Source organism: Oryctolagus cuniculus, chromosome 3 (genome assembly GCF_051225735.1).
Source record: "Oryctolagus cuniculus isolate XC-2025 breed Fujian yellow rabbit chromosome 3, ASM5122573v1, whole genome shotgun sequence".
NCBI lineage: Eukaryota > Metazoa > Chordata > Mammalia > Lagomorpha > Leporidae > Oryctolagus > Oryctolagus cuniculus.
The window spans coordinates 30056437-30072251 of NC_142869.1; the positions used below are offsets into that span (position 1 = coordinate 30056437).

The following is a 15815-nucleotide window of genomic DNA, read 5'->3' on the forward strand; positions in this document are numbered from 1 at the left end:
ATGTACAGAACAGTGTCTCCCTCCCCAAACTACAGATAGTCCAGAATTAGCTGTAACTCAGGGAGAGACTGAGAAGTGCTCCATACATGGATATTGCTATTTCCCTATCACCCTGATGGTCCCAAGACTTTCTTCTGTGCCCTAATCAAATCCTGCTGTCAACACTGTGCAGTGGTGTCTGCTATTTTATTCCCTTATTAACATTCCAATTATTGCAAATCTCATACTTATAAAATAGCAATTTTTAGATATTTTGATGAACATTTCTCCTTTCATTTCTCTTTTCTTAATTGTATACTGACAAAGCATTTCTTAATGTACAAGTAAGATGAGGCATACTTTATTGACTACTAATATTTTCAGTGAAATAGCTGTTCATATTTTTAATCTATTTTAAAAATATTTGATTGCTTTCTTCTGCTTTTTCATAAATTTATTACATGTAAGATTTATTTATGTTAATCTGATACTTTGGGGACAAATCAGGATGTGATTAAGACAACCATGCATGACTCAAAGGAGTGGCAGGTTCACTTCCACTCTCCACCCACATAATATGAGATTGGCTCCTTGCCTTGTCAAGCAAGTTTGCTTTGACAGACATCTCGTTTTTCTTTGATTGTTTAAGTGCCACCAGCCCTGAACACCACTGAGTCTCTATATTTTAATCACTGTGGTTTACACAAATTTACATGGAACATTTTACAATTAAAAATATTTGCAAAGAATAATATCCAACACAGGGTAACTGAAAAATCTTACATAATGATGTCATAGTTTAGGGGCATTATAAGCGATATTTATGTTTCAGACTTAAGTGTAGTCACATACTTACTGGTCACTAAATACCATAGGGCCAGAATCTGCATATGTCACAGAGAAATGTCATGAATTTGTTTACACTCAGCCCACCTCCTTGCTCGTCATGCATCTGTGGAGTCCTGCAACCTCAGACTGAAACTATTCACAAAAGAAAGTGCATTGCTGCTGAACATGTACAGACTTTGTTTCTTGTCATTATTTCCTAAACCTTATAGTTTAACAAATATTTATAAAGCATTACAGTTTATTCAGTATTGTAGATAATCAAGAGATTATTTACAGTATGCAGAATGGGCATAGGTTATACACAAATACTATATCATTTTTTGTAAGACACTTGAGTACACATGAATTTTGGTACCTGCAGTGGGTCCTGAAATTAATCCTCCATGGATACAGAGGGCCACTTATACAAAGTGTGAATGATTTTCCATGGTAAAACACAGGAAACCCATGGTCACTTTCTCATGTGACCATGAGAAAAGGGGTCATTTAATGGCAGGCCTAAAGTTTATTGTTGCAATAAAGGTTTATTTTAGCTTTTTAAAGTGAGAATGAAACAATTTTGGATATTTACTTGGTAATTTGTGCCCCATTTTCTGCAGTGGATGCAGAATTTGTAAATCAGAAGGTAAATATAGAATATAGAAGGGCTGGGTTCAAAAGTCACATGTGGGCCTACTTTACCTGACAAAAACACTTTTAAAAAGATACACTTTATACTCTTTAGTCCCTTAACCTTATATAAATCCATACAATGTCTAAGTGCTTCTGTGCAATTCATTTCACTTGATCCTTACTTATTCCATTTTTCCTCCAATTGATAATGTAACCAAGACTCAGAGAGTTTAAGGGATGATAATATAATCATGACCTACATTGCTGAATAGTTACCCGAAATGCCATTTAACCTTATGCCTTGGGGACGTTGTTGTGGCGCGGTGAGTTAGCCACCTGCTGCAAGGCAGAATCCCTTGTCAGAGTGCCAGTTGGAGTCCAGGCTGCTCCATTTATGAACTAGCTCACTGCTAATGTACCTGGGAAAACAACGGACGATGGCCCAAGTATTTGGGCCTCTGCCACTCAAGTGGGAGACCCTGAAGGAGTTTTTGGCTTCTGGCTTTTATCTTGGCCAGACATGGCTGCTGTGGCTATTTGCAGAGTAAACCAGCAGATGGAAGTTATCTCTCTCCCTGTCACTCTGCATTTCAAATAAATAAATAAGTAAATCTCTTTTTTTAAAAAAAACTTCACATCAGCCCTATGAAGAATAGTAATATTTTACTATTATGTATATAATATTTTTATATTTACTCCCATTTTGTAGATATTTAGCTAATATATATCTGAATGATACAAATTCACATATTCTGATTCAGAAACCCTCACATATTTTAAATCATATTGTTATACATTCTACTTTCTAGGACTTTTTTTTTCTTTTCTCACCTCATCAGCTTTATTTCCTCTTTTAGCTCCAATTTTAAGAAAAAAGAGTTATGATCTCAAAGATGGGGTTAGGATTAGGGAATCAGCTTACCTCTGTCATAGTGTTAACTGGAATGGGGAATAGGTTGGGAAAATTCTTTGAATCACTTACTAGATCCAAGGCAGCTGCCAGGATGGATGCATCGGGAATTGTCCCTGGTTCACAGCAGTTCAACAGAAATTGAAAGCGTTTCATGCCTTGTCGGATTGCTCCAAGATTCACCACATTCTTGCTTTTTCCACCATCCTGGTTGGGTGACAGATGGTCATCAAAACTGTGGCAACCTGTAGGAGTTGTGCCATGGTAGAAGAATAAGAATGAAATGGTCACAGATTTTCAGAGAGCTTACAAGAAATAACAGTGTGTTTTCTGGCCTGAAAACTTTATCTCCTACATCATCTCCTTCCTCTCTACTTTTATGCTTAATTTGAATAGATCTTGCCTTTTGGGAATCTTATAACACATGTAAAATTCAGCATTTCACCTAACTACTTCAATATAGAATTTGATAATTTTTCTACCAAGTCTCTTTAATACCAGTTAAATTTCTTGGTATATTTAAATGATTCTTCTTGTAATCATTTACTAACTTCTGCTTTTATGGAAGATGCAATCATGTGTAGTTTCAGATCTGCTATAATGAGTTCAAATCAAGGACAATGTCACGGTGAAAGCAAAACTACTTTTTCAGTTACAGTGCAAAGAATCATTGACCACTAGAGTAAAAGCCCTTTGAGATTGGTCATTTAATTTTAGGATTTCCATACCTGGCTGGACATCAGATTATTTGGGAAGTTGTTCAACCTCACCCAGACTTTAGTATTCAGAATTTCTGAAGATGAGGTTTAAGAATTTGTACTTTATGAAGTTTCCCAGTCAATTCCAAAGTAGCCGACCTAACTTTACACTACACAGAGAAATAGGGGAACCACTGATTGGCTGCCTAAAACTGGCAATCAGTTGGGAGCTTATTAAAAAGCAGAATATCAGGTCACGATGCTAGAGATTTTGATTTCATAGATCTAGGGACATTGCATATTTTTAAGAAACAGTCACATGATTTTGCACATCACACATTGAGGAAGAATAATGCAAATTATTGATTTTTCATCTTAAAAAATTCCCCGCCTCATTTTAAAAAGGGGGAAAAAAAACCCCTCCTGATCATCACTGAGAAGTCACTGATCTGATTTCCAAGAATGCCTTTCTGATCTCTTTTTCTGGAATACACTGATCATGAAGCTCACTGCCTCACTTTCCCACCTGCTGTCACTGTACAGTGCAAGTTGTCTCTTGTAGTTATAGCTCTTAACTGAAGTGCCCCACCCACAAGGGTGTTACCACTGGTTGTAGCAGGATGCATGGTGAATAAGTTGTCCATTTGTTAATAAACTCTAATGCTTGCAAATTGGCTTTTTTTTTTTTTTTTGACAGGCAGAGTGGACAGAGAGAGTGAGACAGAGAGAAAGGTCTTCCTTTTGCCGTTGGTTCACCCTCCAATGGCCGCCACGGCCGGCACGCTGCGGCCGGCGCACCGCACTGATCCGATGGCAGGAGCCAGGTGCTTCCCCTGGTCTCCCATGGGGTGCAGGGCCCAAGCACTTGGGCCATCCTCCACTGCACTCTCTGGCCACAGCAGAGAGCTGGCCTGGAAGAAGGGCAACCGGGACAGAATCCGGTGCCCCGACCGGGACTAGAACACTGTGTGCCGGCGCCGCAAGGTGGAGGATTAGCCTAGTGAGCCGCGGTGCCAGCCTGCAAATTGGCTTTTAAAGCTCAAATCCAATATTAGGGTCATTCTTCTAATAAACTTTATTCATGACAGATAGATGGAGACGTTGACAGTTATGTTGCTGGGTACGCTATGAGGAAGTTTCACACTCAGGGATGTCAACTATCAGATCCATTATTGGACAAAGATGGCCACCTACTTCAGAGAACACATCTTTTAGAAGCAGTTCAAGCCTGGGGCACAGATTCCTTTTGGTTTTATTACCATCAAATAAAAAGTTATGGCATGGCATGAAGGTAATTTACCGATTCCTGGTCTAAAACTTTCAAAAAGACTAGGATAATATTGAAGTATGTAGGTGCAAAGTGAAACCATGTCTGGAATTTGTTTAAAAACATAGTTAAAAATCCATAAAAGATACATGATGCAAATACAGCAAAATTTTTATATTTAAAAAGGAAGTGATGGACCTTTGGGGTTCATCAAATTATTTTCTTTACTGTTGGTCTAGCCTTAAAATTTTTCATAAGTATAAAAATGGCTCATTATATAATTAAAATATCACTATGAAAATTTCACACATTTTGCTTTTTATGAGTGTTTTCCTTTTCACATGCAAATAGTCCATGCTCAAAAACTCCAAATTTAGTACCTTCAGTGTCTTTTCCAGTTAGTGTTGTCTTGTGTCAAATGCAAAAGGAAGTACCATAAGAAGAATGTGTGGTCAAAAATCTCAAAAGACAAAATCTCAAATGGTACAAGGAAGAAAAGCTACAGAGGAAGAATGAACATTTTCAAGATAGTCTTGTTTTCACACATCTACTTTTCAAAATGCTACTCTGTTTACTTAAGGGCATTGTCAAAGCTTCTAGAACAGGAAAGTTACCATTTTTCACAGCTACACATACCACTTTATTGATTATTTATGCACAGCCATTTAATAGTTATATACAGAAGATCTCATCTATTAAAACATAATAGATTTATAGCAATCTCTTAGACTAGAACTCAAATAATAACACTTTTGTTTTTAGTGAATCCAGTTGTTTTATAATCTGTTACTATAATTAAGATTTAGAATATGATAGGTGATACTGCTTCAACTGTAAAAGGAGTGATACATAACACTTAGTGAATAATCAATGAAGTTATTTATATAATTTACAAACAGTCACCATCACCATCACAGGAAGCATTAAGAATAAGTATTTTCTTTATCTTTATATATTTATTTGACAAGATGGCCACTGCCCAACAAAATGCTTTTACTATCATTAAAGGAAGTGCTTTTTTTGATGGAAACTTCTTCATAAGGTGTAAGAAAATAATAACAAGAGTAGTATTCAAACCAGTATTTGTCAGCAAGAACTTATATTCTTTGCTTCACAGTATGGTTTACACTGATTAAAGAATCCTACAAGCCCAGGATGTGAAATACATGTTGTAAATAAAAGATATACACAATGCAACATTTCCAATTTTTATACAATATTAATAGATAATGACAGAATTTTACCACTATTTGTGAGCAAGAGTATATGACAAGAACTATATGAAAAAATTTATAATTTATTTCCTTTATTTGTAATAGTCCTATAAGATATATTTTTAAAGATGATTTAATATCACTATTTTCTTAGAATTCTACCTAAGAACTACATTGAATCTGCTCTCTTTGTATTACCACATTAACATAAGAAATGATGAGAACTGTGTTGGAGTAATTATCATGCATTTACTGTGACCCTGAGAATCTAATGTATTAATAAATTACTTAAAAATAACAAAATAAAAAGGAAAGATAATGTATTTGTGTTTGTGGGTATATGTTGTATGCATGTAGGGAGAGAGATAGCAAGAGCGAGAGTGAGAAAGAGAGAGAGAAAGAGAGGAAGAGAGAATTCAGAGACAGAGACACACACACACAGAGAAGTGACAGGATAAGTAGTCTAGTCTGAGCTAATAATACAGTGGCAAGTTTTAAAGTCAAAACTTGGGCCTAGCCCTTTCCAGCACAAGCCTGCACTCCACTTCTGTGCCACACTGCCTCTCTAAAATACCCAGATGCTTTGTGGAAGGTGTTTCTACTCTGGTGAAGCTACTGACTATGTTAGGATAACTTAATGTAAGAAATAACTTGACCCTGTATATATCTATTGATTTTTCCCTACACCCTTACTGATTATAAAGCTGTACCCTGCTGGCATTCCATATTGAAATGCAATTCTAAAAAATGTCAAAATTAATTTGACTGTGAAATGTACTCCTCTTTATCAGTTTTTTATTTGAATGTATTAGGATATAAGGATGCCTCTTGTTTTCCTTCATCAGAGTGATTACTTTTTAGACTCAGAACATTTTAGTTGCACCTATTTAATATTTATTTGTTTTTACATTAGGTTTATTGAAGTATAATTTATATCCAATGCATTTTTATAGGCTGTTTAATTCAGCAAAGTACGTTTAAAAATCTAGTATTTATTTTTAAAAATGTTATTTTTTATTGGTACAAAACAATTGTATGACTGTAAGGTATATAATTTAAGATAGAATATCTAGAATTTCTTTGAGCAATATTTTCTACACAATTGATGAAGATATGCAATAAATTTTATTGATTGGCTGGAAAGCATTTTAATATTTTCAATATCTTCCCTCAAATATTTTCAACATTTTCAATATCTTTCCTCAGAGAGAACATGATTTCTAAAATAAATTCAGTGAATATAAAAGCACACAAAAACATAATCTATGAATATTATTTCATTTCTATCAAATGTTCACTATATTTTTCAGATATATATTCAGATATATTGTTCAGATATATTTTTCATTTATTGAATAATTTTTTAGATTTTAATACAATTCTACCAGTATTCTAAGTCAATGAAGTCTGGTACTAAATTTAAATTGAGGGTAAGAATGTTTAATGGTTGTTTCATTTAACAACTTTATAGAGAGAAAGAAAGTTATGTAGTTAACATAATTTAAATGAGAAAAAAAGCACATCCCATTTATAATGGATGCCAAAGGATCATATATACACACAGATTGCAAAGGGAAGTAAAGAAGGAGAAAAGGGAAAGAAAAAAGAGGGAAGCAAGGGAGTCAAGAAGGAAGGAAAGGAAGGAGGAAGAAAGAAGGATGGAGGGAGGGAGGGAGTGCAAACTCAAAGATACAAAGATATTCAATAGTCAAGGGCAACAGTTGCTGTAAAACACAGTGTACTTATTATCAGATAATCTTGTTTTGTTTCCTTTAGAACAGTTGGAGATACCCATCTTCTACAAGAGATTTCAAAAGAATTGTCTTGCAGATTATCTTTCATAATTTTTATAATTACAAATTTTATAATTACTTTCTATAATTTTTAACAAGCCAGGTAACATAGGCAAAGAATAGTTGAGCATAAGTTATGTTCTCTTGCCAGCCAAGAACACATAAATTATGACATATATCATTTTCAGATATCATGGTTTTGTTCATTCAGATATTATGATCTTTCCTTGGTGTATGTATGCAGAAAGAGACTGTTTGTATTCAGGCACTGATGTAAACTCATGTTAGAATCTGGTTTTAGGAATATTCCATATCAGGTCTTTGTGTTGTGAATGGAATCTAAAGAATATATGAATCAATGACTAACACTTGCAGAAACGGTAGTGAGAAAACAAACAACCTAGAATTAAATAATGTTTCTGAGGAGTACCAAAGATAACTTGTTTGGAACAAGAATAACCATAAAAATGTTGACTTATTCCTCAAAAAAGGAGTGCAAGCAACTCAATTGCTCAATCATGCTTTCATCTTTTCTGCCAAGGAGAAAAATAATCTAGAAACGAGAGCCTTGGTTAGTTAGGGCTGTTATAATAAAATACCCAAGGCTGAGTAACTCAGACAACAAATACCTGTTTCTCACAGTTCTGGAAGACAAATGCTTCAGCACATGATCCCAACACTGCTGGGGTCTTAATAGTGGCTCTCTTCTTTGTTTATGGCCTTGACAGGATCTTTCCTTGGTGCACTGGCACATACATGTAGAGAGATTTCGTGTCTCTTCTTTTTATAAGTCATTGATATGCCATTGCTTGTGCTACCCAGATGAGTTTATCTAAACCTAATGACCTTCCAAATTTTGGGACTTAGAGCTTTGATATAGGAATGTTGGGTGTGGGTCAGGGCTGGGGTGGGGAGAGTATGCAAGCATTTAATACATAGCATACAGAAAAGTTTCATCAAGAACAAGTATCCTCCAAGTCTGAGAGACCCTATACTCTTTGAGTTTGAGCCTCAATTTCATCAAATTATATCCTGATGTGCAGAAAAAAAAAATCTAGAGATGCAATTAACAGCATCAGTAAAGTGAATTCAGCCAGCATAGCACATACCTGGAGAGCACATTTTACTGGTAAAAACTGATTAACACAAGTCAAGTATTTTAGGTGAAAATGGATATTGTAATTTTAATTTGTGTTCATGCACATGCTAAAACCCTTACTAATTAATAGTTGTAATATTTACTACACTGAGTTATTAATGCATTCCACCAGAATCTCTACATTTTATACAGTACACCATCTAATTAGGATATGTAGTAAAAGGAATCAGAATGGTGATGGATGTAGATACCTACATGTAAGAAAAACTAAAGAAATCAGAGATGTTTGGCCAGCAGAAAAATTATCAGAGAAAACATGGAATAGATGGAATTAGCATTATATATGTGTATGTGTGTGTGTGGGGGTGGATGTTGCTACAAGATATTATAACTAGGACAAATGAATTTATGGATAAGTATATTTTAAGAATATAAGGAAAGATTTTCTAGCAATCAAAGTTTTCTAGCTCTGGGACAGGTTACTTTGTAAGGTTTTAACACCCCTTAATGCAAGTGTGCAGAGTGGCTGGCCACCTGTCAGGAATGTAACAAGCAGAATTCCTAAATAGATAGGTGGGTAGATAAAAAGGCTCTTTGAAGGTTCTGTAAAACTCAGATTTTAATAAAGGATAAAACAGCAGAAAAGGCTGTAGCTTATTCTTTGCAAACCTAGTTCCCATCAGGGAGTAAGGAACATAGTAAAGTTTTTATAAATGTTTGCTGAATCCATCTGATAACAGACAGAGAAGTTATAAATGCTATAAAAAGGCATGTAAGAAATAAATGAGTGAAAAGTCAAGGGAAATATAAAAGAAACCACTTAATCTATTCAGATTGTCATCCTGGGTAATGAACGCTGAACAAAATTCTTAGCCTGCATGATATTTACCAAGGCGCTTGAAGAAATTCTCCTCCTCTTCTCTTCCATTCTCCATTCCACTCCCTGGCCCACCTTCAGAGAGCTTCACAGCACTGGTGAATTTGACCTAACGGAAAAAAGAATGTAGTCGGACATCCAAATTCAAAGGCCAATGTTGGTGCTTAGACTAACCTTGGATTTGAAAACCAAGTTGTTTATATTATGACGCTTATTTCATTCTGCTGGCTTTCACCTGTGGTTAGTTTACTCAGTATAGCTCATTCTTAGGTGGCAAACGAGACATCACCACACCAATGAATGGAAGGAGGATTGAGGTCACAGATGGAAAGTGAAATAATCAGGTACTATGAAAATCACTTAGTGAATAATCAAGATACACTTTACAGTTTAATTTTGATAAAGTACAATTTAAAATTATGAGCAGCAAGTCATATTTGTCCTTTAACAAACAACATTACAACTGACAATCTGACCAAAGTTAAATATAGTCAGAATTCTTCAAAACTCTGTGAAAGGACCAGTACAAATTAATTTATAGAGTACACTCATTAAAGTGCAATAATGTGCTTCTCTTCCTAAGCATCAAGTGTTCTTGGTCATGTCTTTAGTTAGAGCAACAATACTCAAAATTTTAGTACAGAAAGGAAGCTCTGGGACACAGACTTTTGAATTCTTGAATGACTGTTTTTAGCAAAAAGAATGTGAAGGAGGAATTACAAATATATCTCCTAAATGCTCTGTAACCTTGCTATCCTCTTTTTGATGATCTCAAAATATTATCTTTAAAACAGTCTAGTTTGAAGAAATTGGTTTTAGTGCGATTGAGAGAGAAGGTGAGTGAGTAAATTGAATATAAACAAACATGACTCTTACTATGTACTGAAAAGTAGGTGTACAAGTGAGCAAGCTATGAGTCATCCACAGGGAGGACTTGTAGTCTGTAGGACAGACTTCACTGAGAAATGAAATTGTATGCTGTGAGTATGGCAGTGCTTCAAAGTATTATGAAGGAGCATTTAGTGAGAAAAGACATCCTGAGTTACTTTATCCTTTTCAATATGGAGAATGATTCCGATGGTGCCAAAAGTAGTGGTAGCAGGATGAGTGCATGTGTAAGCGTGTGTGTGTGTGTGAGAGATCGAGAGGGGGGGAGAGGGAGGGCGGGAGGGAGAGAGAGAGAGAGAATATGTAAAAGAAATCACTCCAGAATTTTAAAATTACTGGATCCTTGAAAAGGAGCTTGAGATGTCAATAATTTCTCATGCAAATTAAAAGCTAAAAATAGCTTGGAAATAATATTTATATACATCCCTGTATCTGCCCTATGACTTTCCTAGTTTTTTGGTACATTTTCTCCTTTCTTCTTATGATATAGCATACCACTAAAACATTTTAGTTTCTGCTGCTAATCCAAGTTTCTAAACTTTATCCAACTTGAGAGTTTCTTCAGTTTTTCCTGTTTTGGTCCCTTCAGGTGTTGAGCATTTCTCATTTCTGACCTTTTTCTCCCAGTGACTCTGACATTCACTTCTACAGTGTGCCCTGTTTACCTTGGAGCTTTGTCTGATGAAAGATAAGCGATCCACAGAGCTGATGTCGAGGAGGTCCTCAACGCCATCTGCCAGGCCGGAGAGGGAGGATCGTTTCAGCCAGTTTCCTATTCAACAATTTTTAAAAATTAAACTGTTACACAGTTTCTCTCAAATGGATTAAACAGAAATGCCAGAATGTGCTCAACAAGCAATGGAAGTTTCATGCCTTGATATAAATAGAAATGGAAACAAATTGTTTTCAATGCACATGCTTTGAATCAAAGCAGTCAATGCTTAAGTATGAAATTATGTGAGCGAGTAAGGCCAGGACTAAAGAATCTGGTTCTTTTAATGAATGAAAGTATAATCCATCAGTTACCCTTACCACCTTTCACATCTCCCATTAAAGCCTGATGGCTTTATCCCTTTTTTTTTTTTTTTTTTTCTTTTTTGACAGAGTGGACAGAGAGACAGAGAGAAATGTTTTCCTTTTTCTGTTGGCTCACCATGCAATGGCCGCTGCGGCTGGCGCACCGTCCTGATCCGAAGCCAGGAGCCAGGTGCTTCTCCTGGTCTCCCATGTGGGTGCAGGGCCCAAGCACTTGGGCCATCCTCCACTGTACTCCCGGGCCACAGCAGAGAGCTGGACTGGAAGAGGAGCAACCGGGACAGAATCCGGCGCCTGACCAGAACTAGAACCCGGTGGGCTGGTGCCACAGGCGGAGGATTAGCCTAGTGAGCCACGGCGCCGGCCAACGGCCAATGGCTTTATCCTTTAAATACTTCTCAAATCTGTCCACTCTCCTTTGTCTCACCACCCAAGCCAAGCTTCCATTTACTTATTCCTGGACTACTAGGTAGCTTTCCATCTGTTCTTTCTTGTCTACTCAAGCTTCCTCCTGTACTATTTCCAGGCAGTGATTTTTTTTTTTTTAGTACAAATTTACCTACATGTGTTACTCTACTGTTCCAACATCATACTTTCATTGTCAAGAGCTCCAGGCTGAAGAATCACCTTGACCTACAAGGCCCCGCATGCTCTGGCCCATACTGTTCTACCACGGTTATGTAGCCACTCTTCCAATTCTGTCCGTCCTAATACTTTTGCGTGTACTACCACCTGGGCTCCCCTTTTTCATTCTCAAAGTAGTCTACAGATCTTAATGTGACTGCCTCCAGGAAACATTTCCCTGATTGCTGTTTCCTCCTGCCAGTTAGATAAGGTCTCATTGTTGCATGCCTTCATAGCACCGTGTCTATTTCCTTCATAGAATTCAGAGTTTGCAACTGTGCTTAGCTGTATGATTGTCTGTTTTAGTGACTAGTTCCTATGGCAATGCAAGTTCAGCAACATCAGGGGTTGTATAGTTTTGCTCACTGTCCAATCCCTGATGCCTCGCATACTTGTACCTCGTAGAAGCACACAATAGGGGTTTGTGGAATATCTTCAGGAAAAAAATAATGAATGAATGAATGAGTAATAAAGCAGGATGTCTAGGTCTCCTGATTTGAAAGCTTTCATTTGCTCTGTTCCGTACATCGTGAGCGGGGTGATTTGAGGTCATGGCAAGGAAAAAGAGAATCCATAAATAAATACAGACATACTTTTACCTATGGGGAGTTTTAGCTTCTTCCGCAGGGAAATTCTGCGGGACCGTGAGCGGGCGCGCCGGTCGGAAGTGGTCCCAGAGTGGGCAGTGGTGCATTCTGAAGTGTCCTGCTCAGACTGGCTGCTGGTATCACTTGCTGCACTCTGGGATTTGAACATCTTGCGCCAGAAATCCTTCCGCCCCAGGTTGGCCCCTTGCATTTGTTCATCGCTGTAAGCAAGCAGAGGACAGAGTTAAATGTCTGATTAAAAAAAAGAACAACACGTGAAATTCTCCTAAATTTCTCTGAACCTTCTGTCAATGACATTTATGCAAATCATGCAGACTAATTTTTGATGGGCTGGGTTGTGGGAAGGGTAGGCATGGGGGTGGCAGACGGGAGATCAAGGTAGATTCCCTGAGCTCTAACAATCATGCCTCAGTTGTCAAATGGAAGTGATCACTTTCTTCCAACTTAATAAAAAAGATTAAATATTATTGCAGGCGTTCACCTGCAAATGTGAGTCATCATATCAGAAGCACTCAAAATGTCGGTAAATCTGAACCATTCTTATGGCTCCTTGAGGCTTGTGCAGTATTGTTTCTCATTCCCTATCACTCCCTCCAGTATAGTATGAACATTGATATTAAATAAGCTCACAAACACATTTAAATGAATGAATGAATAAATAAATGAAACATGATCACATACCCAGGAAATGCATCATCTTACAATCAAGAAGTCAAAGAAATTCAGGTGAGGTTTAAAAGTGAAAAATAAGTGCAACCCAATAGGAAAAACAGAGGTCCTGCAAGGAGATCTCTGGCTGGGGCACTACATAGCAGGGAAAAGACAAGTGGCCAAAAACAAGCAAAGTTTAATCTTCTTAGGATTGATAATAATAATAAAGCTAGTGAAATGACTTGCCTAATTTTACTTACCAAATTAAGGATGGCTACTATCATACCACCAGTAGTGAAATTTAATGATACAATATTTCTGGAAGGTATTTTGATAGTATTGTATTCAAAGCTTGTATCAGTAACCTTGACAGAGAAATTCAATTTCCAGGAAATAATCTCAAGGAAATGATGGGACAACATACAAAGTTGTAGATACAAGCAAGTAAAATATGCCCCAAGGTATTATTATTGGTAAACACTGAAAACATGGAAACAATGTAAATGTTCAATTCTAGGGAAATAGTTGAATAGATTATGAGGCTTCCATATGGCAATATACTGTGTAGTCATTAAAATCTTATTTTAGATGACTATTGGAAAATGTTTATTACTTGTTACAAAGTTAAAAGGCAATGGTTAAGTAGTCTAACCAGGAAAACAGGAAAATAAAAACTAAACATGTGTCCCAGTGTGAGTCTGTAAGTATGTATGCTCAAAATGCACTCATAATTTACAGAGTGGTAGTATTTCAAATTTTAATGACTTTCTATGCTTTTTATGTTTTCAATTTTTGTCAGCTTGAGCAGCATATATCATTTTAGTACTTTTGAAAGATAATATTATAGAAAATATTTTCATAACATGTGATGAAATTTGTGGGGTTTTGGGAATTATTTAATTAAAAGCTTTCAAACTAATCCTAATCTATTCTGAAATTCAAAAGTATTATGTAAAGCAATCATTTTTTGGAGATGTTTATATGGTGGTTCAGATTTTCTTTCTCATCGGAGTACCAAATACTTTTTTAAAAAAAGATTTATTTGGGGCTGGTGCTGTGGCTCACATGGCTAATCCTTTGCCTGCGGCAAGGATATGGGTGCCGGGTTCTAGTCCTGGTTGCTCCTCTTCAAGTCCAGCTCTCTGCTGTGGCCAGGGAGGGCAGTGGAGGACGGCCCAAGTGCTTGGGCCCCTGTACCCACATGAGAGACCAGGAAGAGGCACCTGGCTCCTGGCTTCAGATCGGTGCAGCGCTGGCTGTAGCAGCCATTTGAGGGGGTGAACCAACGGAAGGAAGACTTTTCTCTCTGCCTCTCTCTCTCACTGTCTGTAACTCTACCTGCCAAATAAAAAGATTTATTTATTTATTTGAAAGGCAGAATTACAGAGAGGCAGAGAGGCAGAGAGAGAAAGAGAGAGAGAGAGAGGGAGAGAGATTTTCTACCTGCTGTGCTGGCTCACTCCCCATCCAAAGCCAGGAGCCTGGAGCTTCTTATAGGTTTCCAATGTGGGTGCAGGGGCCCAAGAACTTGGGTCACCTTCTACCTCTTTCCCAGGCCATAGCAGAGAGCTAGATTAGGAGTAGAGCAGCCACTATGGGATGCTGGCACTGCAGGTGGCAGCTTTACCCACTATTCCACAGCGCTGGCAGCCCCAATTTTTTTTTTTTTTTTTTTGACAGGCAGAGTGACAGTGAGAGAGAGACAGAGAGAAATGTCTTCCTTTTTCTGTTGGTTCACCCCACAATGGCTGCTGCGGCCGGTGCACCATCCTGATCCGAAGCCTGCAGCCAGGTGCTTCTCCTGGTCTGCCATGCGGGTGCAGAGCCCAAGCACTTGGGACATCCTCCACTGCACTCCAGGGCCACAGCAGAGAGCTGGCCTGGAAGAGGAGCAATCGGGATAGAATTCGGTGTGCTTTTGCCGCTGGCGGAGTATTAGCCTATTGAGCTGCGGCGCTGGCCCCCCAAATGCTTTTTAATTCTTATCTTAAAGTAGGACATTTATCAAATTAGTATGAATTTATATCAAGTTTCTAGAATTTGACTTTTCAGTTACTGTTTATCAAATGTCACAGTGCATGAAGCATTTCTCACCTTCAGAGAATCTGTGGCACAGTGAGGTGTGGATGACTGTGTTCTGATTGGAAAAACATCAAGGAAGGCTACAATTTATATGCTTTCTCAATTAAATGCTACATCAGCTTTGCCCAATGGCTGTGCTATCAGTGAGGAGTTTCAGAGAAATGAACACATAAAATATTTTATGTGTTAGTCAGAGAATGTGACTATTATTTAAGGAGGAGGAAAGAGAAGAGATGAGGCAAGAAGGGGAGGAAAAGAAATAGAATGATAAGATGGAGGTGGAGCCAGGATCATCCAAGGTAACCACCCACCTCTCCCCAGTGCCAATCAGATGGCACGTCTACTCATCAGGGCCCACCTGGATCATGGAGACATTCCATATCTGACATTTTATGACATTCTTTTTAAATGGAATATTTATGTTGAGGCATCTTAAAACATGTACTTCATCAGAGTAGAAAGAAAAGATGTGCTAAATGTTGAGAAATGAGATTGTGTTTACAGAACACTGAACAAAGAGACCATGGAATCTGGAAAACTTAATCACCTCTGAAGAGATGATTTTATGTTTTAATCAAATTTACATTTTAGAACATTCCCATCTATCAGATTAGTTCAATAACTGGCAA

The 15815-nt window shown here is 37.4% G+C and overlaps 1 protein-coding gene across 14 annotated transcripts in view; it reads right to left on the reverse strand.

The window, feature by feature from the left end:
- UNC80 (unc-80 subunit of NALCN channel complex) overlaps window positions 1–15815 on the reverse strand; it is a 243325-nt gene that overhangs the window by 149950 nt on the left and 77560 nt on the right. For 10 of the 14 annotated variants that reach the window (XM_002712440.6, XM_089329902.1, XM_002712439.6 and 7 more), the window contains exons 19-22: window positions 12439–12653; window positions 10852–10958; window positions 9311–9407; window positions 2423–2595 (exon numbers count right to left, since the gene is read on the reverse strand). In XM_002712440.6, coding sequence (XP_002712486.3) covers window positions 2423–2595; window positions 9311–9407; window positions 10852–10958; window positions 12439–12653 — 592 coding nt within the window. The remainder of the gene's footprint in view (window positions 1–2422; window positions 2596–9310; window positions 9408–10851; window positions 10959–12438; window positions 12654–15815) is intronic. The other 4 variants (XM_002712438.6, XM_051849166.3, XM_089329901.1 and 1 more) reach the window with 1 other exon arrangement.